This window comes from Mobula hypostoma, chromosome 1 (genome assembly GCF_963921235.1).
Source record: "Mobula hypostoma chromosome 1, sMobHyp1.1, whole genome shotgun sequence".
Classification (NCBI taxonomy): domain Eukaryota; kingdom Metazoa; phylum Chordata; class Chondrichthyes; order Myliobatiformes; family Myliobatidae; genus Mobula; species Mobula hypostoma.
The window spans coordinates 141,060,991-141,084,101 of NC_086097.1; the positions used below are offsets into that span (position 1 = coordinate 141,060,991).

General features: G+C 51.4%; 1 gene segment (V, D, J or C); it reads left to right on the plus strand.

Annotated features, from left to right (window-relative positions):
* The first annotated feature begins 12,888 nt into the window (after positions 1–12,888).
* Positions 12,889–21,290, plus strand: LOC134345302 (Ig kappa chain V-VI region J539-like). The segment is given in 2 exon segments: positions 12,889–12,979; positions 20,989–21,290. Coding segments are annotated over 2 exon segments (393 nt in total).
* Positions 21,291–23,111: the final 1,821 nt, after the last annotated feature.

Sequence of the window (23,111 nt, forward strand, 5' to 3'; positions counted from 1 at the left end):
AGGCAGGAGGCTGGAATCTTCAGGCTAGAGGCTAAGCACGAGGCTGGTGTCTTCAGGCATCAGGATAGGCACGAAGCTGGAGTATTCAGGCTTCAGGCTAGGCAGGAGGCTGGAGTTTTCAGGCGTGAAGCTAGGCAGGAGGCTGGAGACTTCAGGCTTGAGGCTAAGCAGGAGTCTTGAGTCTTCAGACTAGGCAGGAGGCTGGAGTCTTCAAGCTAGAGGTTAGGCAGGAGGTTGGAGTCTTCAGGCGAGAGGCTAAGCAGGAGGCTGGAGTTTTCAGGCTAGAGGCTAGGCAGAAGGCTGTAGTCTTCAGGCTAGAGGCTAGGCAGGATGTTGGAGTCTTCAGACTTGAGGTTAGGCAGGCGGCTGGAGTCTTCACGTTTGAGGCTAGGCAGGAGGCTGGAGTCTTCAGGTTTGAGGCTAAACAGGAGGCTGGAGTCTTCAGGCTTGAGGCTAGGCAGGAGGCTAGTGTCTTCAGGCATCAGGCTGGGCAGGAATCTGGAGTGTTCAGGCTTGAGGCTAGGCAGGAGGCTGGAGTCTTTAGGCTTGAGGCTAGGCAGGAGACTGGACTCTTCAGGCTTGAGGTTAGGCAGAAGGCTTGAGTCTTCAAGCTTGAGGCTCGGCAGGAAGCTGGAGTCTTCAGGCTTGAGGCTAAGCAGGAGGTTTGAGCCTTCAGGCTCGAGGCTAGGCAGGAGGATGGAGTCGTCAGGATTGAGGCTGAGGCTAGGCAGGAGTCTGGAGTCTTCAGGCTTGAGGCTAGGCAGTAGGCTGCAGTCTTCAGGCTAGAGGCTAGGCAGGAGGCTGCAGTCTTCAGGCTAGATGCTAGGCATGATGTTGGAGTCGTCAGGAATGAGGCTAGGCAGGAGGCTGGAGTCTTCAGGCTTGAGGCTAGGCAGGAGACCGGAGACTTCAGGTTTGTGGCTAGGCAGGAGGCTGTATTCTTCAGGCTAGAGGCTAGGCAGGAGTGTAGAGTCTTCAGGCTTGAGGCTAGGAAGGAGGCTGGTGTCTTCAGGCATCAGACTGGGCAGGAATCTGAAGTCTTCAGGCTTGAGACTAAGCAGGAGGCTGGAGTCGTCAGGATTGAGGCTGATGCTAGGCAGGAGTCTGGACTCTTCAGGCTTGAGGCTAGGCAGGAGGCTTGAGTCTTCAGGCTTGAGGCTAGGCAGGAGGCTGCAGTCTTCAGGCTAGATGCTAGGCATGATTGTGGAGTCGTCAGGATTGAGGCTAGGCAGGAGTCTGGAGTATTCAGGCTTCAGGCTAGGCAGGAGGCTGGATTATTCAGGTTTGAGGCTAAGCACGAGGCTGGTGTCTTCAGGCATCAGGATAGGCACGAAGCTGGAGTCTTCAAGCTTGAGGCTAGGCAGGAGGCTGGAGTCTTCAATCTAGAGTTTAGGCAGGAGGCTGGAGTCTTCAGGCTAGAGGCTAGGCAGGAGGCTAGAGTCTTCAGGTTTGAGGCTAGGCAGGAGGCTGGAGACTTCAGGTTAGCGGTGAAGCAGGAGGCTGGACACTTCCGGCTAGAGGCTAGGCAGGAGGCTGGAGTCTTCAGACTTGAGGCTAGGCAGGAGGCTGGAGTCTTCAGGCTTGAGGCTAGGCAGGAGGCTGGAGTCTTCAGGCTTGAGGCTAGGCAGGAGGCTTGAGTCTTCAGGCTTGAGGCTAGGCAGGAGGCTGGAGTCTTTAGGCTAGAGGTTAGGCAGGAGGCTGGAGTCTTCATGCTAGTGGCTAAGCAGGAGGCTGGAGTCTTCAGTCTGGAGGCTAGAGGCTAGAGACTTGTAGCGAGGCTTGGTAGGAGGCTGGAAACTTGAGACGAGGCGAGGCTTGGCAGGAGCCGAGAGACTTGAGACTTCAGGCGAGGCTTGGCAGGAGGTTGGAGACTTCAGGACTGAGGCTAGGCAGGAGGCTGGAGTCTTCAGGCTTCAGGCTAGGCAGGAGGCTGGAGTCTTCAGGATTGAGGCTAGGCAGGAGGCTGGAGTCTTCAGGCTTGAAGCTAGGCAGGAGGCTGGAGTCTTTAGGATTGAGGCTAGGCAGGAGGATGGAGTCATCAGGCTTGAGGCTAGGCAGGATGTTGGAGTCTTAAGGATTGAGGCTAGGCAGGAGGCTGGAGTCTTCAGGCTTGAGGCTAGGCAGGAGGCTGGAGTCTTCAGGCTTGAGGCTAGGCAGGAGGCTGGAGTCTTTAGGTTTGAGGCTAGGCAGGAGGCTGGAGTCTTCAGGCTTGAGGCTAGAGGCTAAAGATTTCAAGCGATGCTTCGTAGGAGGCTGGAGACTGGAGACGAGGCGATCCTTGGCAGTAGGGTGGAGACTTGAGAATTCAGGCGAGGCTTGACAGGAGGCTAGCGACTTGAGACTTGAGACGAGGCTAGGCACGTGGCAGTACTCCAGGCTAGAGGCTATGCAGGCTGTTGGAGTCGTCTGGCTTGAGGTTAGGCAGGAGGCTGGAGTCTTTAGGGTAGAGGCTAGAGGCTAGAGACATGAAGCGAGGCTTCGTAGGAGGGTGGAGACTTTTGACGAGGCGAGACTTGGCAGGAGGCTGGACTCTTGAGAATTGAGGCGAGGCTTGGCAGGAGGGTGGAGTCTTCAGGACTGAGGCTAGGGAGGAGGCTAGAGTCTTCAAGCTTGAGGCTAGGCAGGAGGCTGGAGTCTTCAGGTTATCGGTGAAGCAGGAGGCTGGAGTCTTCCGGCTAGTGGTTAGGCAGCAGGCTGTGGTCTTCAGACTTGAGGCTAGGCAGGAGGCTGGAGTCTTCAGGCTGGAAACTAGGCAGGAGGCTGGCATTTTCAGGCTTGAGGGTAGGCTGGATACTGGAGTCTTCATACTTGAGGTTAGGCAGGAGGCTGGAGTCTTCAGGCTTGAGGCTAAGCAGGAGGCTGGAGTCTTCAGGCTGGAAGCTAGGCAGGAGGCTGGCATTTTCAGGCTTGAGGGTAGGCTGGATACTGGAGTCTTCAGGATTGAGGCTAGGCAGGAGGCTGGAGTCTTCAGGCTTGAGGCTAGGCAGGAGGCTGGAGTCTTCAGGCTAGAGGTTAGGCAGGAGGCTGGAGTCTTCATGCTAGTGGCTAAGCAGGAGGCTGGAGTCTTCAGGCTTGAAGCTAGGCATGAGGCTGGAGTCTTAAGGATTGAGGCTAGGCAGGAGGATGGAGTCATCAGGCTTGAGGCTAGGCAGGAGGTTGGAGTCTTACGGATTGAGGCTAGGCAGGAGGCTGGAGTCTTCAGGCTTGAGGCTAGAGGATAAAGATTTCAAGCGATGCTTCGTAGGAGGCTGGAGACTGGAGACGAGGCGATCCTTGGCAGTAGGGTGGAGACTTGAGAATTCAGGCGAGGCTTGACAGGAGGCTAGCGATTTGAGACTTGAGACGAGGCTAGGCACGTGGCAGTACTCCAGGCTAGAGGCTATGCAGGCTGTTGGAGTCGTCTGGCTTGAAGTTAGGCAGGAGGCTGGAGTCTTTAGGCTAGAGGCAAGAGGCTACAGACTTGAAGCGAGGCTTCGTAGGAGGGTGGAGACTTTTGACGAGGCGAGGCTTGGCAGGAGGCTGGACTCTTGAGAATTGAGGCGAGGCTTGGCAGGAGGGTAGAGTCTTCAGGACTGAGGCTAGGGAGGAACCTAGAGTCTTCAAGCTTGAGGCTAGGCAGGAGGCTGGAGTCTTCAGGTTATCGGTGAAGAAGGAGGCTGGAGTCTTTCGGCTAGTGGCTAGGCAGCAGGCTGTGGTCTTCAGACTTGAGGCTAGGCTGGAGGCTGGAGTCTTCAGGCTGGAAACTAGGCAGGAGGCTGGCATTTTCAGGCTTGAGGGTAGGCCGGATACTGGAGTCTTCATACTTGAGGTTAGGCAGGAGGCTGGAGTCTTCACGTTTGAGGCTAGGCAGGAGGCTGGAGTCTTCAGGCTTGAGGCTAAGCAGGAGGCTGGAGTCTTCAGGCTGGAAGCTAGGCAGGAGGCTGGCATTTTCAGGCTTGAGGGTAGGCAGGAGGCTGGAGTCTTCAGGATTGAGGCTAGGCAGGAGGCTGGAGTCTTCAGGCTTGAGGCTAGGCAGGAGGCTGGAGACTTCAGGCTTGAGGCTAAGCAGGATGTTGGAGTCTTCAGACTTGAGGTTAGGCAGGCGGCTGGAGTATTCACGTTTGTGGCTAGGCAGGAGGCTGGAGTCTTCAGGTTTGAGGCTAAACAGGAGGCTGGAGTCTTCAGGCTTGAGGCTAGGCAGGAGGCTAGTGTCTTCAGGCATCAGGCTGGGCAGGAATCTGGAGTGTTCAGGCTTGAGGCTAGGCAGGAGACTGGACTCTTCAGGCTTGAGGCTAGGCAGGAGGCTGGAATCTTCAGACTTGAGGTTAGGCAGAAGGCTTGAGTCTTCAAGCTTGAGGCTAGGCAGGAGGCTGGAGTCTTCAGGCTTGAGGCTAAGCAGGAGGTTTGAGCCTTCAGGCTCGAGGCTAGGCAGGAGGATGGAGTCGTCAGGATTGAGGCTGAGGCTGGGCAGGAGTCTGGAGTCTTCAGGCTTGAGGCTAGGCAGTAGGCTGCAGTCTTCAGGCTACAGGCTAGGCAGGAGGCTGCATTCTTCAGGCTAGATGCTAGGCATGATGTTGGAGTCGTCAGGAATGAGGCTAGGCAGGAGGCTGGAGTCTTCAGGCTTGAGGCTAGGCAGGAGACCGGAGACTTCAGGTTTGTGGCTAGGCAGGAGGCTGTATTCTTCAGGCTAGAGGCTAGGCAGGAGGCTAGAGTCTTCAGCCTTGCGGCTAGGAAGGAGGCTGGTGTCTTCAGGCATCAGACTGGGCAGGAATCTGAAGTCCTCAGGCTTGAGACTAAGCAGGAGGCTGGAGTCGTCAGGATTGAGGCTGATGCTAGGCAGGAGTCTGGACTCTTCAGGCTAGAGGCTAGGCAGGAGGCTTGAGTCTTCAAACTTGAGGCTAGGCAGGAGGCTGCAGTCTTCAGGCTAGATGCTAGACATGATTGTGGAGTCGTCAGGATTGAGGCTAGGCAGGAGTCTGGAGTATTCAGGCATCAGGCTAGGCAGCGGGCAGCATTATTCAGGTTTCAGGCTAGGCACGAGGCTGGTGTCTTCAGGCATCAGGATAGGCACGAAGCTGGAGTCTTCAAGCTTGAGGCTAGGCAGGAGGTTGGAGTCTTCAGGCTAGAGGCTAAGCAGGAGGCTGGAGTTTTCAGGCTAGAGGCTAGGCAGGAGGCTAGAGTCTTCAGGTTTGAGGCTAGGCAGGAGGCTGGAGACTTCAGGTTAGCGGTGAAGCAGGAGGCTGGACACTTCCGGCTAGAGGCTAGGCAGGAGGCTGGAGTCTTCAGACTTGAGGCTAGGCTGGAGGCTGGAGTCTTCAGGCTAGAAGCTAGGCTGGAGGCTGGAGTCTTCAGTCTTGAACCTAAGTAGGAGGCTTGAGTCTTCAGGCTTGAGGCTAGGCAGGAGGCTGGAGTCTTCAGGCTAGAGGTTAGGCAGGAGGCTGGAGTCTTCATGCTAGTGGCTAAGCAGGAGGCTGGAGTCTTCAGTCTGGAGGCTAGAGGCTAGAGACTTGTAGCGAGGCTTGGTAGGAGGCTGGAAACTTGAGACGAGGCGAGGCTTGGCAGGAGCCGAGAGACTTGAGACTTCAGGCGAGGCTTGGCAGGAGGTTGGAGACTTCAGGATTGAGTGTAGGCAGCAGGCTGGAGTCTTCAGGCTTCAGGCTAGGCGGAAGGCTGGAGCCTTCAGGATTGTGGCTAGGCAGGAGGCTGGAGTCTTCAGGCTTGAAGCTAGGCAGGAGGCTGGAGTCTTAAGGATTGAGGCTAGGCAGGAGGATGGAGTCATCAGGCTTGAGGCTAGGCAGGAGGTTGGAGTCTTACGGATTGAGGCTAGGCAGGAGGCTGGAGTCTTCAGGCTTGAGGCTAGGCAGGAGGCTGGAGTCTTCAGGCTTGAGACTAGGCAGGAGGCTGAAGTCTTTAGGTTTGATGCTCGGCAAGAGGATGGAGTCTTCAGGCTTGAGGCTAGAGGATAAAGATTTCAAGCGATGCTTCGTAGGAGGCTGGAGACTGGAGACGAGGCGATCCTTGGCAGTAGGGTGGAGACTTGAGAATTCAGGCGAGGCTTGACAGGAGGCTAGCGACTTGAGACTTGAGACGAGGCTAGGCACGTGGCAGTACTCCAGGCTAGAGGCTATGCAGGCTGTTGGAGTCGTCTGGCTTGAGGTTAGGCAGGAGGCTGGAGTCTTTAGGCTAGAGGCTAGGCAGGAGGCTGGAGTCTTCAGGCTTGAGGCTAGGCAGGAGGGTGGAGACTTTTGACGAGGCGAGGCTTGGCAGGAGGCTGGACTCTTGAGAATTGAGGCGAGGCTTGGCAGGAGGGTGGAGTCTTCAGGACTGAGGCTAGGGAGGAGGCTAGAGTCTTCAAGCTTGAGGCTAGGCAGGAGGCTGGAGTCTTCAGGTTATCGGTGAAGCAGGAGGCTGGAGTCTTCCGGCTAGTGGCTAGGCAGCAGGCTGTGGTCTTCAGACTTGAGGCTAGGCTGGAGGCTGGAGTCTTCAGGCTGGAAACTAGGCAGGAGGCTGGCATTTTCAGGCTTGAGGGTAGGCTGGATACTGGAGTCTTCATACTTGAGGTTAGGCAGGAGGCTGGAGTCTTCAGGCTTGAGGCTAAGCAGGAGGCTGGAGTCTTCAGGCTGGAAGCTAGGCAGGAGGCTGGCATTTTCAGGCTTGAGGGTAGGCTGGATACTGGAATCTTCAGAATTGAGGTTAGGCAGAAGGCTTGAGGCTAGGCAGGAGGCTGGAGTCTTCAGGCTAGAGGTTAGGCAGGAGGCTGGAGTCTTCATGCTAGTGGCTAAGCAGGAGGCTGGAGTCTTCAGGCTTGAAGCTAGGCATGAGGCTGGAGTCTTAAGGATTGAGGCTAGGCAGGAGGATGGAGTCATCAGGCTTGAGGCTAGGCAGGAGGTTGGAGTCTTACGGATTGAGGCTAGGCAGGAGGCTGGAGTCTTCAGGCTTGAGGCTAGAGGATAAAGATTTCAAGCGATGCTTCGTAGGAGGCTGGAGACTGGAGACGAGGCGATCCTTGGCAGTAGGGTGGAGACTTGAGAATTCAGGCGAGGCTTGACAGGAGGCTAGCGATTTGAGACTTGAGACGAGGCTAGGCACGTGGCAGTACTCCAGGCTAGAGGCTATGCAGGCTGTTGGAGTCGTCTGGCTTGAAGTTAGGCAGGAGGCTGGAGTCTTTAGGCTAGAGGCAAGAGGCTACAGACTTGAAGCGAGGCTTCGTAGGAGGGTGGAGACTTTTGACGAGGCGAGGCTTGGCAGGAGGCTGGACTCTTGAGAATTGAGGCGAGGCTTGGCAGGAGGGTAGAGTCTTCAGGACTGAGGCTAGGGAGGAACCTTGAGTCTTCAAGCTTGAGGCTAGGCAGGAGGCTGGAGTCTTCAGGTTATCGGTGAAGAAGGAGGCTGGAGTCTTTCGGCTAGTGGCTAGGCAGCAGGCTGTGGTCTTCAGACTTGAGGCTAGGCTGGAGGCTGGAGTCTTCAGGCTGGAAACTAGGCAGGAGGCTGGCATTTTCAGGCTTGAGGGTAGGCCGGATACTGGAGTCTTCAGGCTTGAGGTTAGGCAGGAGGCTGGAGTCTTCAGGTTTGAGGCTAGGCAGGAGGCTGGAGGCTTCAGGCTTGAGGCTAAGCAGGAGGCTGGAGTCTTCAGGCTGGAAGCTAGGCAGGAGGCTGGCATTTTCAGGCTTGAGGGTAGGCTGGATACTGGAAACTTCAGAATTGAGGTTAGGTAGAAGGCTTGAGGCTAGGCAGGAGGCTGGAGACTTCAGGCTTGAGGCTAGGCAGGAGGTTGGAGTCTTCAGACTTGAGGTTAGGCAGGAGGCTGGAGTCTTCAGTCTAGAAGCTAGGCAGGAGGCTGGAGTCTTCAGGACTGAGGCTAGGCAGGAGGCTGGAGTCTTTAGGCTAGAGGCTAGGCAGGAGGCTAGTGTCTTCAGGCATCAGGCTGGGCAGGAATCTGGAGTGTTCAGGCTTGAGGCAAGGCAGGAGACTGGACTCTTCAGGCTTGAGGCTAGGCAGGAGGCTGGAGTCTTCAGACTTGAGGTTAGGCAGAAGGCTGGAGTCTTCAAGCTTGAGGCTAGGCAGGAGGCTGGAGTCTTCAGGCTTGAGGATAAGCAGGATGTTTAAGCCTTCAGGCTCGAGGCTAGGCAGGAGGATGGAGTCAGGATTGAGGCTGAGGCTTGGCAGGAGGCTGGAGTCTTCAGGCTTGAGGCTAGGCAGTAGGACTTGAGACTTCAGGCGAGGCTTGGCAGGAGGCTGGAGACTTGAGGCGAGGCTTGGCAGGAGGTTGGAGACTTCAGGATTGAGTGTAGGCAGGAGGCTGGAGTCTTCAGGCTTGAGGCTAGGCAGGAGGCTGGAGTCTTCAGACTTGAGGCTAGGTTGGAGGCTGGAGTCTTCAGGATAGAGGTTAGGCAGGAGGCTGGAGTCTTCATGCTAGAGGCTAAGCAGGAGGCTGGAGTCTTCAGGCTAGAGGCTAGGCAGGAGGCTGGAGTCTTCAGGCTAGAGGCTTGGTAGGAGGCTGGAAACTTGAGACGAGGCAAGGCTTGGCAGGAGCCTAGAGACTTGAGACTTCAGGCGAGGCTTGGCAGGAGGCTGGAGACTTGAGGCGAGGCTTGGCAGGAGGTTGGAGACTTCAGGATTGAGTGTAGGCAGGAGGCTAGTGTCTTCAGGCATCAGGCTGGGCAGGAATCTGGAGTGTTCAGGCTTGAGGCTAGGCAGGAGGATGGAGTCTTTAGGCTTGAGGCTAGGCAGGAGACTGGACTCTTCAGGCTTGAGGTTAGGCAGAAGGTTTGAGTCTTCAAGCTTGAGGCTCGGCAGGAAGCTGCAGTCTTCAGGCTACAGGCTAGGCAGGAGGCTGCATTCTTCAGGCTAGATGCTAGGCATGATGTTGGAGTCGTCAGGAATGAGGCTAGGCAGGAGGCTGGAGTCTTCAGGCTTGAGGCTAGGCAGGAGACCGGAGACTTCAGGTTTGTGGCTAGGCAGGAGGCTGGAGTCTTCAGGCTAGAGGCTAGGCAGGAGGCTAGAGTCTTCAGGCTTGAGGCTAGGCAGGAGGCTGGTGTCTTCAGGCATCAGGCTGGGCAGGAATCTGGAGTCTTCAGGCTTGAGGCTAGGCAGGGGGCTGGAGTCTTCAGGCGTGAGGCTAGGCAGGAGGCTGGAGTCTTCAGGCTTGAGGCTAGGCAGGAGGCTGGAGTCTTCAGACTTGAGGCTAGGCTGGAGGCTGGAGTCTTCAGGCTAGAGGCTAGAGCAGGAGGTGGAGTCGTCAGGATTGAGGCTAGGCAGGAGTCTGGAGGATTGAGGCTGAGGCTAGGCAGGAGGCTGGAATCTTCAGGCTAGAGGCTAAGCACGAGGCTGGTGTTTTCAGGCATCAGGATAGGCACGAAGCTGGAGTCTTCAAGCTTGAGGCTAGGCAGGAGGCTGGAGTCTTCAATCTAGAGTTTAGGCAGGAGGCTGGAGTCTTCAGGCTAGAGGCTAGGCAGGAGGCTGGAGTCTTCAGGATTGAGGCTAGGCAGGAGGCTGGAGACTTCAGGTTAGCGGTGAAGCAGGAGGCTGGACACTTCCGGCTAGAGGCTAGGCAGGAGGCTGGAGTCTTCAGACTTGAGGCTAGGCTGGAGGCTGGAGTCTTCAGGCTAGAAGCTAGGCTGGAGGCTGGAGTCTTCAGGCTTGAAGCTAGGCAGGAGGCTGGAGTCTTCAGGCTTGAGGCTAGGTAGGAGGCTGGAGTCTTCAGGCTAGAGGTTAGGCAGGAGGCTGGAGTCTTCATGCTAGTGGCTAACCAGGAGGCTGGAGTCTTCAGTCTGGAGGCTAGAGGCTAGAGACTTGAAGCGAGGCTTGGTAGGAGGCTGGAAACTTGAGACGAGGCAAGGCTTGGCAGGAGCCTAGAGACTTGAGACTTCAGGCTTGAGACTAAGTAGGAGGCTTGAGTCTTCAGGCTCAGGCTAGGCAAGAGGCTGGAGTCGTCAGGCTAGGGGTTAGGCAGGAGGCTGGAGTCTTCAGGCTAGAAGCTAGGCAGGAGGCTGGAGACTTCAGGCTTGAGACTAAGTAGGAGGCTTGAGTCTTCAGGCTAGAGGTTAGGCAGGAGGCTGGAGTCTTCATGCTAGTGGCTAACCAGGAGGCTGGAGTCTTCAGTCTGGAGGCTAAAGGCTAGAGACTTGAAGCGAGGCTTGGTAGGAGGCTGGAAACTTGAGAAGAGGCGAGGCTTGGCAGGAGGTTGGAGACTTCAGGATTGAGTGTAGGCAGGAGGCTGGAGTCTTCAGGCTTGAGGCTAGGCAGGAGGCTGGAGTCTTCAGGCTTGAAGCTAGGCAGGAGGCTAGTGTCTTCAGGCATCAGGCTGGGCAGGAATCTGGAGTGTTCAGGCTTGAGGCTAGGCAGGAGGCTGGAGTCTTTAGGCTTGAGGCTAGGCAGGAGACTGGACTCTTCAGGCTTGAGGCTAGGCAGGAGGCTGGAATCTTCAGACTTGAGGTTAGGCAGAAGGCTTGAGTCTTCAAGCTTGAGGCTAGGCAGGAGGCTGGAGTCTTCATGCTTGAGGCTAAGCAGGAGGTATGAGCCTTCAGGCTCGAGGCTAGGCAGGAGGATGGAGTCGTCAGGATTGAGGCTGAGGCTAGGCAGGAGGCTGGAATCTTCAGGCTAGAGGCTAAGCACGAGGCTGGTGTTTTCAGGCATCAGGATAGGCACGAAGCTGGAGTCTTCAAGCTTGAGGCTAGGCAGGGGGCTGGAGTTTTCAGGCGTGAGGCTAGGCAGGAGGCTGGAGTCTTCAGGATTGAGGCTAGGCAGGAGGCTGGAGTCTTCAGGCGTGAGGCAGTGCAGGAGGCTGGAGACTTCAGGCTTGAGGCTAAGATGGAGTCTTGAGTCTTCAGACTTGAGGTTAGGGAGGAGGCTGGAGTCTTCAGGATTGAGGCTAGGCAGGAGGCTGGAGTCTTCAGGTTTGTGGCTTGGCAGGAGGCTGGCGTCTTCAGGTTTGTGGCTAGGCTGGAGGATGGAGTCTTCAGGCTAGAAGCTAGGCAGTAGGCTGTAGTCTTCACGCTAGAGGCTAGGCAGGATGTTGGAGTCGTCAGGCTTGAGGTTAGGCAGCAGGCTGGAGTCTTCACGCTTGAGGTTAGGGAGGAGGCTGCAGTCTTCAGGATTGAGGCTAGGCAGGAGGCTGGAGACTTCAGGCTTGAGGCTAGGCAGGAGGCTGGTGTCTTGAGGTTTCTGGCTAGGCAGGAGGCTGGCATCTTCAGGTTTGTGGCTAGGCAGGAGGCTGGAGTCTTCAGGCTTGAGGCTAGGCAGGAGGCTAGATTCTTCAGGCTTGAGGCTAGGCAGGAGGCTGGTGTCTTTAGGCTTGAGGCTAGGCAGGAGGTTGCAGTCTTCAGGCTTGAGGCTTGGTAGGAGGCTGGAGTCTTTAGGCTTGAGGCTAGGCAGGAGGCTGGAGTCTTCAGGTTAGAGGTTAGGCAGGGGGCTGGAGTCTTCCGGCTCGAGGCTAGGCAGGAGGCTGGAGTCTTCAGGTTATAGGTGAGGCAGGGGGCTGGAGTCTTCCGGCTCGAGGCTAGGCAGGAGGCTGGAATCTTCAGACTTGAAGCTAGGCTGTAGGCTGGAGTCTTCAGACTTGAGGTTAGGCAGGAGGCTGGAGTCTTCAGGGTTGAGGCTAGGCAGGAGGCTGGAGTCTTCAGGCTCGAAGTTAGGCAGGTGGCTGGAGTCCAGGCTTGAGGCTAAGCAGGAGGCTGGAGTCTTGAGGCTTGTGACTAGGCAGGAGGCTGGAGTCTTCAGGCTAGAAGTTAGGCAGGTGGCTGGAGTCCAGGCTTGAGGCTAAGCAGGAGGCTGGAGTCTTGAGGCTTGTGACTAGGCAGGAGGCTGGAGTCTTCAGGCTAGAAGTTAGGCAGGAGGCTGGACTCTTCAGGCTAGAGGCTAAGCAGGAGGCTGGAGTCTTCAGGCTAGTGGTTAGGCAGGACATTGGCGTCGTGAGGCTTGAGCTTAGGCAGGAGGCTGGAATCTTCAGTCTAGAGGGTAGAGGCTAGAGACTTGAAGCGAGGCTTCGTAGGAGGCTGGAGACTCGAGACGAGGCGAGGCTGGGCAGGAGGTTGGAGACCTCAGACTTGAGGCTAGGCTTGGCAAGAGCCTGGAGACCTGAGACTTGAGGCCTGGCTTGGCAGGAGGCTGGGGACTTGAGACTTGGGGCCTGGCTTGGCAGGAGGCTGGGGACTTGAGACTTGAGGTGAGTCGAGGCAGGAGACTGGAAGCTCCTCCTGGGCAGGGTGCGGAACTCCACCCGACGGAGGCAAGGGACAGGAAGGGACAGAACCAACCACAGCTAACGGCAAGACGGCCTGGCTCACCCGACAACGGCAGGGGACAGGAAGGGGCAGAACCAACCGCAGGTAACGGCAAGACGGCCTGGCTCACCCGACAACGGCAGGGGACAGGAAGGGGCAGAACCAACCGCAGGTAATGGCAAGACGGCCTGGCTGACCCGACAGAGGCAAGGGACAGGAAGTGACAGAACCAACCACAGGTAACAGCAAGACGACCTGGCTTACCTGACGGAGGCAAGGGACAGGAAGGGACAGAACCAACCGCAGGTAACAGCAAGATGGCCTGGTTTACCTGACGGAGGCAAGGGACAGGAAGGGAGCTGGTACGGGCTGGCTCCAGGACAAGACAGCAAGACAAGGCAAGGCTTCAGGCAATGCAAGGCAAGACAGAACTTCAGGCGCGGCGAGAGTTACTGGCAAGGCAAGGCAGGGCTTCAGGTATTGCAAGGCGAAACGAGAACTTGAGGCAAGGCGAGGAAACAGAAAGCAGTGGGAAGGGATACAAGGAGTAAGAACAAGAACAATCCAGCAGCCAGGCCCTGGTCTCTGAAGGTATTTATGCAGCCATCCCCAACGAGCATCAGCTAACTCAATTAGAGCTCAACAAGAACAGAAACAGGGTAGACAGGAAAACCTGGAGCAAGGGTCGATGGACCGGACCGTGAACCGGATTACGGTCTTCACGGACTGGACCATGACAACAGGATTTTGCAAATTTGATTGGGAGAAGCTGTTTGCAGGTATGGGAAGTGGCAGGCGTCTGAAAGTGTAATAGGAAGGGTTCAGACCATAAGACATGAGAGTAGAAATTCGGCCATTTGGTCCATCGAGTCTGCCCGAATCCATCATAGTTGATTTATTACCCCCATCAATGTCATTTTTCTGACCTCCCAGTAACCTTTGATTCCCTTTCTAATCAAGAACCTATCAATCTTTGCATTAAATATACCCAGTTATATTGGAAGCCAAGGCTGACAGAATTATGGATTATAGTTGATGAGGGATATTGAGGGTTTCTTCAGGGAAAAAGGAGAATATATGTCAAGTATTGTCTGTTGTGATCAAGTGAATCCCCTGAACTGTACAAAAGATATAGGAGTACACTTAAGAGGAAAATCAGGAGGACAAATTCTTCCGATCGTTTTGACGGATAAGGCAAAGGGGAAACCTAAGGTGTTCTATAAGAATATCAAGAGGAAAAAGGTAACCAGAACGATTGTGGAGTTACACGAGATAGGGCAAGAACTTAAATGAATATTTATTATCTGTAATTACTGTAGAGAAGACTGGAAGCTAAGAAGTTCATAGCAGAGAAAATGATGTCTTCAAATACAGTGGCATGTAAAAGATTGGGCACTCCTGGTCAAAATTTCTGTTACTGTGAATAGCTAACCGAGTAAAAGATGATTTCCAAAAGGTATGAAGTTAAAGGTGAAACATTCATGTAATATTTTAAGCAAGAAAACTTTTTTATTCCCCTCTTTTACAGTTTCAAAATAACAAAAAAGGAAAAGTGCTCGAAGCAAAAGTTTGAGCACCCTGCATGGCAGTACTTAGTAACACCCCCTTTGGCAAGTACCACAGCATGTAAACGCTTTTTGTAGCCAGTTAAGGCTCTTTCAGTTCTTGTTTGGAGGGTTTTCGCCCATTCTTCCTTGCAAAAGGCTTCTAGCTCTATGGGATTCTTGGGCCGTCTTGCATGCATTGTTCTTTTGAGATCTATCCACAGATTCTCGATGATGTTTAGGTCAGAGGGCTGTGAGGGCCATGGCAAAACCTTCAGCTTGCACCTCTTGAGGTAGTCCGTTGTGGATTTTGAGGCGTGTTTAGGTTCCTTATCCTGTTGTAGAAGCCATCCTCTTTTCATCTTCGGCTTTTTTTTTACAGATGGTGTGATGTTTGCTTCCAGAATTTTTTGCTATTTAATTAAATTCATTCTTCCCACTACCAGTAAATGTTCCCCGTGCCACTGGCTGCAACACAAGCCCAAGCATGATCGATCCACCCCCGTACTTAACAGTTGGAGAGGTGTTTTTTTCATGAAATTCTGCACCCTTTTTTCTCCAAACGTACCTTTGCTCATTGCGGCCAAAATGTTGTATTTAAAAGGTTTAAAGGACACTCTAAACAAGTCTGATGCATTTTGGAAAAAAGTCCTGTGGAATGACGAAGTTAAAATAAAACTTTTTGACAGCAATGAACAAAGGTATGTTTGGAGGAAAAAGGGTGCAGAATTACATGAAAAGAACATCTCTCCTACTGTTAAGCTCGGGGGTGGATCGATCATGCTTTGGGCTTGTGTTGCAGCCAGTCGCACGGGGAATATTTTTTTTAGATTATGAGAACACTCAGTCCTCTTTTACCGTCATTTAGAAATGCATACATGCATTAAGAAATGATACAATGCACTGGTAGAGGGAGGAATGAATTCAATTAAATACCAGCAAATTCTGAAAGCAAACATCAGTCCGTCTGTAAAAAAGCCGAAGATAAAAAGAGGATGGCTTCTACAACAGGATAATGAACATAAACACACCTCAAAATCCACAATGGACTACCTCAAGAGGCGCAAGCTGAGGGTTTTGCCGTGGCCCTCACAATCCCCTGACCTAAACATCATCGAGAATCTGTGGACAGACTTCAAAAGAGCAGTGCATGCAAGACGGCCCAAGAATCTCACAGAACTATAAGCCTTTTGCAAGGATTAGCGAAAATCCCCCAAACAAGAATTGAAAGAGTCTTAGCTGGCTACAAAAAGCGTTGACAGGCTGTGATACTTGCCAAAGGGGGTGTTACTAAGTACTGCTATGCAGGGTGCTCAAACTTTTGCTTCGGGCCCTTTTCCTTTTTTTGTTATTTTGAAACTGTAAAAGATGGAAATAAAAAAGTTCTCTTGCTTAAAATATTAAAGAAATGTATCATCTTTAACTTTATGCATTTTGGAAATCAGTTCATCTTTTACTCGCTTAGCTATTCACAGTAACAGAAATTTTGACCGGGGTGCCCAAACTTTTGTATGGCGCTGTATATCCACACTACAAAAGGGAAGGTGCTGACAGTCTTAAAATTCGTCAAGGTGGATACAGTCCCGGGGCAGACTAAGTGTATTCTATGACACAGAGAGGCACCTTAGCGTAGTAGCTAGCGCAACGCTTTACAGTGCAAGTGACTGGGGTTCAAATCCTGTCGCACCCCTAAGGAGCTTTCCTCCCACATTTCAAAAATCTTCTGGTTAGTAGGCGAATTGGTCGTTGTAAGTTGTCTCGTGATTAGGTTATGAATAAATCAGGGGATCGCTGCACGACGTGGCCTGAATGGCTGTAAGCAAATTGTTGGGCAGAGATATTTCTATAAATGTTACCACGGGCGAAGTAACAGAAGAGTGTAAGGTGGCTACTGTTGTGTTTTTTGAGAAGTTGTGTAAGGACAAACTTGGGAACTACGGCGGACGGGGGGTGGTGGAGTGGGGGTGGTGGCTAGCCTAAAATCGGCGGCGGGAAATTTACAACAAGATCTGAGATAAACCAGCAATTGGGATTGAAACGACTCATTAGATAATCAGCATGATATTGAACGTGGGATATCATGTCAAGAAATTGATTTTTTTTGAAGAGGTGACCAAGAAGATCAACGAGAGCAGGGTGGTTAAAATTGACACAATTCATTTTAGCAAATTTTAACAACATTACGCTTGGTAGAATGGTCCTGAAGATCAACTCACATTCGATTAAGAATAGGCGAGCTACTTGCACACAGGCTTAGCCTGATGTCAACAGTCCAAGTGTGATGTGGATTTTGGTCATTGGTGTTCCACAAGGATCATGTTGGGTCCTCTACTGTTCATTACGGTTAGCGTGGACGAGTCGAGTTGTGTAGAAGGGCCCGTTTCTGTGTTGTGGAACTCAACTAGTCTATGACTCTATCCCAGGTAAATATATTTATTTGGAGATAAGGAATATCGAAAGACGGGAAAGTGGCGCCAGACTTGAAGGTCAGCCATCATTCCGGAGCCCCAATCAGCGGCGGGAGCAGAACACAGTTTCGAGGTTTCTGGCAGCTCGGTGACGCTTGTTTAAAAGCAGCCCTTCGCGGGCGTTCGGACATTCGGAGTCCCGAACAGCGACGGGAGTATAGAAGGGACAAGCGGGCGGCCATTGTTGGGAGTGGGCTAGTGGTGAGAGTAGGAGTGTCAGGCTTTGAGCAAAGGAGGCTTCGGCTGGAGAGGCGTTGGCTGTGGTTAAGTTTCTGGTGAGGTTCCATTTTCCCTCTCCCTTAGTGTAGTAAGTGGCCGTTGTGTGTCTTCTTCATGCCGGATGTTGGAGTCCTGGGAGACCCAGAGTCTCCCAGGGACCTACATCTGCGTGAAGTGCAACCAGCTACAGTTCCTTGAATACCGTGTTAGCGATATGAAGCAGCAGCCGAATAACCTTCGGCTTATACGGGAGAGTGAGGAGATAATCGATTAGAGTTAAGTAGTCACCCCGATGTTGGAGGAGGCGAGTAGCTCGGTGATTGCCATGAGAAATAGAATTGTGAATAGCCAGTTAGCGCAGAGCATCGCTGTGGCCATTCCCCTCCAAAATAAGTATACACGTTTGGATACTGTTGTGGGGGGTGGCCTCCCAGGGGAATGCCACGGAGCCCAAGTTACTGGCACTGAGCATGGGGCCGTGGTGAAGAAAGTAAAGAAGGAGAAAGGACAGAGGTATTGATAGAGGACTCAATGGTCAGAAGAACAAACAGGAGATTCTGTGGACGTGTACGGGGAACCCGGATGGTATGTTGCCTCCAAGGTGCCAGGGTCAGGGACATCTCGTGTCCACAACACTTTACAGAAGGGCCGAGAGCAGCCAGATGTCTTGGCACATATTGGTACCAGTGACATAGGAAAGAACACCAATGCAGTCCTGGAGAGAGAATTTAGAGAGCTAGGCAGAAAGCTGAGAAGCAGAGCATCCAGGGTAGTAATTTCATGATTGCTACCCGTGCCACATGCTAATGAGGGTAGAAGCAGGATGATTTGGCAGATAAATACGTGGCTGAGGAGCTGCTTCAGGGGCAGGGGTTCAGGTTCTTGGATTATTGGGATCTGTTCTGGGTGAGGAATGACCTTTACAAAAGGAGTGGATTGCACCTGAACCCGAGGGGGACAAATATTCTCGCGGGCAGATTTGTTATAGCTTTTTTTTGGGGGGGGGATTAAGCTAATTTCGCAGGGGGTGGGAACCGGAATGAAGGGACTCAGACTAGGAGGAAGTAAAGTCGGACGTAGCAGTATTTCAGTGGAGTAAGGGAAATTACAGTGGCATGAGAGAGGAGTTGGCCAAAGTAGATTGAAAGGAGCTGTTCACAGGGATGACAGCAGAGAAGCAATGGCGTGAGTTTCTGGGGGAAATGAGGAAGGTGCAATATAGATGTATTCCAAAAACGAAAAAATACTCAAATTGTCATAGTTCCGTTTGGTTGTTCCCATTTAACGCTCCTTTCTCCCTGATTATGCCCTAATTTCATCCATTAGATTTCCAATTGCTGCTAGTTTACTTAATTACGGTACACCTGGTTTGCATCAGAGACTGTGAAATAAGTACGATGGCGTCACTACACAGGTTGCCACTTTGTTGGTCTATTCTTGTGTGATACTTCGTTCTCTCGTCCGCTTAGAACCGTTAGTTCTAAGTTTAGTTCCAAGTTCCGCTCTAGTTTCAAGATAGTCCCTGTAGATCCCGTCTCCTTGCCAAGATTCCTCCGGTTTTCTGTTCTACATTCACGTCTACGCCAGCATCCCTAACTCAGTCGACGTGCCGGTGTCCCGCACTTGGCTTCTCCTCAGTCGCCCCGTGCAACACAAATGGCAAAATAGTACTACCGTGGCTGACAAGGGAAGTCAAAGTTCATGTAAAAACAAAACAGAGGGCATACAACAAAGCAAAAATTAGCGGGAAGATAGAAGATTGGAAAGCTTTTAAAAACCTAAAGAGAGCAACTAGCAAACAATATCAAAATGGAAAGTAAAAGCTTTTTCTAGTATATAAAAAAATTAAAGGGAGATGAGAGTGTGTATGGGACCGCTAGAAAATGTGGCTGGAGAAATAATAACGGTGGACAAGGAGATGGCAGATGAACTAAATAAGTATTTTTCTTCAGTCTTCCCTGTGGAAGACATTAGCAGTGTGTCAGGTGTTGTAGTGTGTGAAATAAGAGAAGTGAGTGCAGTTACTATTACAAGGGAGAAGATGCTCAAAAAGCTGAAAGACCTAAGGATACGTAACTCACCTGAACCAAATGAACTGCACTCTCGGGTTCTGAAAGAGGTAGCGCTAGAGATCGTGGAAGTATTAGCAGTGATCTTTCAAAAATCGTTGGACTTTGGTACGGTGCTAGGGGACTGGAAATTGCAAATGTCACTCCACTCCTTAAGAAAGGAGGAAGGCAGCAGAAAGGAAATTATAGACCAGTTAGCCTGACCTCAGTTGTTGGGAAGAGTTAGAGTCAATTGTTAAGGATGAGGTTGTGGAGTATTTGGTGGCACAGGACAAGATAGGACAAAGTCAGCTTGGTTGTCTTAAGGGAATATCTTGCCTGACGAACCTGTTGGAATTCTTTGAGGAGGTTACAAGTCGGGTAGATAAAGAGGATGCATTAGATGTTGTATATTTGGACTTTCAGAAGACCTTTGCCAAGGTGCCACACATGAGACTGCTTACTAAGTTAAGAGCTCATGATATTACAGGAAAGTTACTAACATGGTTAGAGCATTGGCTGATTGGTAGGAGACAGCGAATGGGAATAAAAGGATCCTTGTCTAGTTGGCTGCCAGAAACGAGTGGTGTTCCGCAGGGGCCGGTGGTGGGGCCACTTATTTGTATGCTGTATATAAAAGATTTAGATGATGGAATTGTGGATTCGTTGTCAAGTTTATAGATGATACGAAGATTGGTGGAGGAGGAGGTAGTGCTGAGGAAACAGGTAGGATGCAGGACTTAGACAGATCAGCAGAATGGGCAAGAATATGGCAAATAAAATACAATGTTGGAAAATGCATGGTCATGCACTTTAGTGGTAGAAATAAATGTGCAGACTATTTTCTAAACGGGAAGCGTTAGTGTGATTTTTGGGTTTCGGTCATTTACATTTAGCAAATGGCTTTGGCTACCAGTATTCTGTTCCTTGATAACGTATTGTGGATTTAATTTGGAACAATAGATTCCTAAAAGCTGTGAATCCCACTCTGGACGATTCTGGCGTCTGTGGGATGGATGTGAATTAGAAGGTGCGAAGTTTGTATGTAGTTTCAAAAGAAAGCATTGTATATACTTTGTAAATGTGTAATTGTCCTTTGTGTTTAGCACATACATATCGAGCCCCAGGTTGGGCCAGCAGACCTTCCCACCGACATCGTCTCCATAAGATGCTTGCTGTACATTGTTTTGTCGAATAAAGCAGCTGCTTTGTAGCTACCAGTAACTCCCTCTGGCGATTTTATTCACGCAACCACAGGGAGAAAATCCATAAATCTGAGAAGCGACGGGACTTGGGAGTCCTTGTGCAGAACACCCTAATAGTTAACTTGTAGGAAGAGGCGGTGGTGAGGAAGGCAAATGCGATGTCAGCATTCATTTCAACAGGTCAAGAATACAAGAGCAGGCCGCACCTTGAGTTAAAGAAAACATGTGTTGGCATAGGAGACGGTCCAGACGCGTTTCACAAGAATGATTCCTGGAATGAAAGGGTGATCATACGAGGAACGTTTGATGGCTCTGTAATTGTTTGATCGCTTTAAGTTAGAAGGTTGGGTGTTTGAAGGTTTCTCATTGAAACCTTTCGAATTTTGAAAGGCCTAGACAGAGTAGATGTGGAAAGGATGTTACTCATGGTGGGGGAATCTAGGACACAAGGGCACACCCTCAGGATAGAGGGGCGTCCATTTAAAACAGATGCGGGAAAATTTCTGTAGCCAGAGGGTGGTAAATTTGTGGAATTTGTTACAGCAGGCAGCTGTGGAGGCCACGTCGTTGGGTGTATTTAAGGCAGAGATTGATAGGATTTTGATTGGACACGGCATCAAAGGTTACGGGGAGAAGGCCGGGAAATGGGGTTGAGGAGGGGTAAAAAGGATCAGCCATGATTGAATGGGAAGCAGACCCGATGGGCAAAATAGCCTAATTCTGCTTCTATTACATATGTTCTTATGATCTTTATGAACCAGGAGCACGACAAAGGACAGACTCATCTCTCCCCATTTCTCCTTCTTTTCTGTTCTCATCTCTGTGGGGTGCTGCTTGAACCCTCGAGATCTGAAGCGAGAACGCTGTAATCACTCTGCGGGTCAAGCATCAGTACCCTTCGCTCCGGAGATTTCAGAGCTTTGAATAATCGGCACTAATGAAACTGAATAACGGGATAATACGAGAGAAATGTCGGAGGCAGAGCGAGGCCAGGAAGGCAAGAGAGACAGAGGTTGCGTAACTTTTAATGTGAACTATATGTATTCGAAATTTCTACATCCGCAGACCAGCGACAGAAACCACAGCTGTTCGTCCCTCTCTCCTGGGAAAAGGATCGACGAATGAAAGTGTAAATGAAAGTGACGGTGAAGGACACACTGCGCAGCCGCTCGAACAACCCGCCTGTATCCGGGCACTTGCTATTTAATTCGAATGAGACGATGACAGGAGCAGTCCCCTAGGAAACTGCATCATGTCGTTCTGTTCCTTCAAGACAGCGTGGCTTCAGTGTCTTTTATTTGCAGCTGGATATCTGGCCCAGGAATTGAAGATGCCTCACATTTCAATCACGAGGCCCGAGACGACGACGGTGAAGATACTGTGCGAGGTAAGGGCACTCGATGACATCCACTGGTACCAGCAACTCGCCAACCAGGCACCCAGAAGGATCCTGCGCTTTAGCAAAGGTCGAACGGAGCGGGATCCGGGAGTGTCCGCCAAGTTCTCAGCCGAGGGCAGTGACCCTTTCTTCTCTCTTGTGGTTGACAACATCGCCCTGACAGATGCCGCCATCTATTACTGTGCCCGCTGGGTCGGCACAGTGTGAAGCGGCGGTAGAAGGGCGATACAAAAACCCCAGTCTCTCCTACCGCTCGACTGTTTCACCAGGGAAAGGAAACTTCATGGCGTTGACCGGAGATGGAGGCAGCGTTCCCACTAAACAAAAGGAATGTAATTCTATTCAGGGATCCAGTGCTGAAGCGGGAAGCGGCACGTGGTGCAGAAAACACAGGTGCGGCAGGTCTTCAGAACAGCTGACGGAAGATAGTTGTTTATTACAAGCGCAATTTACTACAAAGTTAGCGAAGTTATGCTCTGTGTACGGAGCCACACCTGGAATATCGTATCCAGCATTGGTCCGGTTATTTAAGGATCTCAATTATCTAGAAGCAGTTCACAGAGGGTTCATTGGAACGATGAAAAAGGGATGGACAGGCCAGACTCATATCTACTGCAGTTTTGAATAGTCAAAGGGATCTTAATTAAAACGTACTGTTCGCTGATGAATGTAGACAGTGAGGCGTGTAGAGGATGTTTCCATTCGTACAAGAGCCTAGAATGGGAGTCAGTGTTGAATGGTTGTCCATTAACGAGAGAGATGAAGAGAGGGGTTTCTTTCTAAAGTTGGTGACTCCTGGGAGCTCTAGGGTGAGCAGGGTCTTTGAATAATTTGAAGGCAGAGGGAGATTAATTATAGTCAAGCGAGAGCGTGAAAGTTTACCGCGAGTAGTCGGAATGAAGAATTGAGTGTCGATCTCACCGAGGCATAATGGAAAGTTGCAGCGACCAGTGACTTCAGGCAGAGACGCCAGGTGTGCGTGGACAAGAATTCACCTCGGGGTCACACTCGACTTCCTGCGGACAGCGGCTGGGTTGGGTTTCTGGGTCACGTGGGGGGGGGTGAGATCCGGATTGAAATTCAGCGCCGAGTCTGAATAGTAAAGGACAGGTCGTGACGTCATCGCGCCAAAAGGAATCCGCAGTTTGCGGTTTCGAGAAGGAGTGAAGCGGTCGGCAGGATCTCAGTCACCTGGATCAACGCGACGCTCTGTCTCCCCAACATGAAGGTGTTGCTGACCGTCATTTTATTGACCTGCTTTCTCGGTCAGTGTTTAGCATTTTAGTCTCCGTTTTCCTTCGCCCTTCGTCACCACACTGTGGAATAATTCAATCACGTTGTATTATTTTCTCCCACAGGAAAAGTGGCGCTTCAGATATTGACACAGGCTCAATTATTGATCACCAGGATTCCGACAAAATTTGTGCACTTTTACTGTGATGTTCAACAAATATATTTTGCGGAAGCTGTACCGGCAGAAGCCGGGTGAAGGCCTGCAGCGGCTATTGTATTTTAAGAATTCATCCGATACTCAGAAGGATGTGTCTGACGAGCGATTAATTGCGAGCAAAGTACCTGAGACTCAATCGTGCACTTTATTCTTGCCGAACATAAGCGAGAATGATTCTGGCACTTCCTGCTGCGCTTACTGGCTACAAACAGACCAAATGCGAAGGGATGCCAGTACATAAACCCAACGGGTATCTTGTGCATAAGGTGTTCACTGATTGCAGACCAAATAGCAACTGTTGTGCCTCATGATCTCCGCGACTATCTGACTTTAACGAATGCTATCTGTTGTTTTTAACCACGGTGCAATTTGCATATTACTTTATAGCTTGGTTGAAGAAAACTGCTTCGATTAACATGGATCCAAATTTCATGAATGAATACGAGCCAGGAACCTAAGAACCTTACTTGCTGCACATTCTCATAACCAAACCATTGTGCAAGAGACTTAAAGGGTATTATTTGTGGCGGTGTTCCATGGAATGAACAAGGCTAAATCTGCTATTACAGGTAATTTTA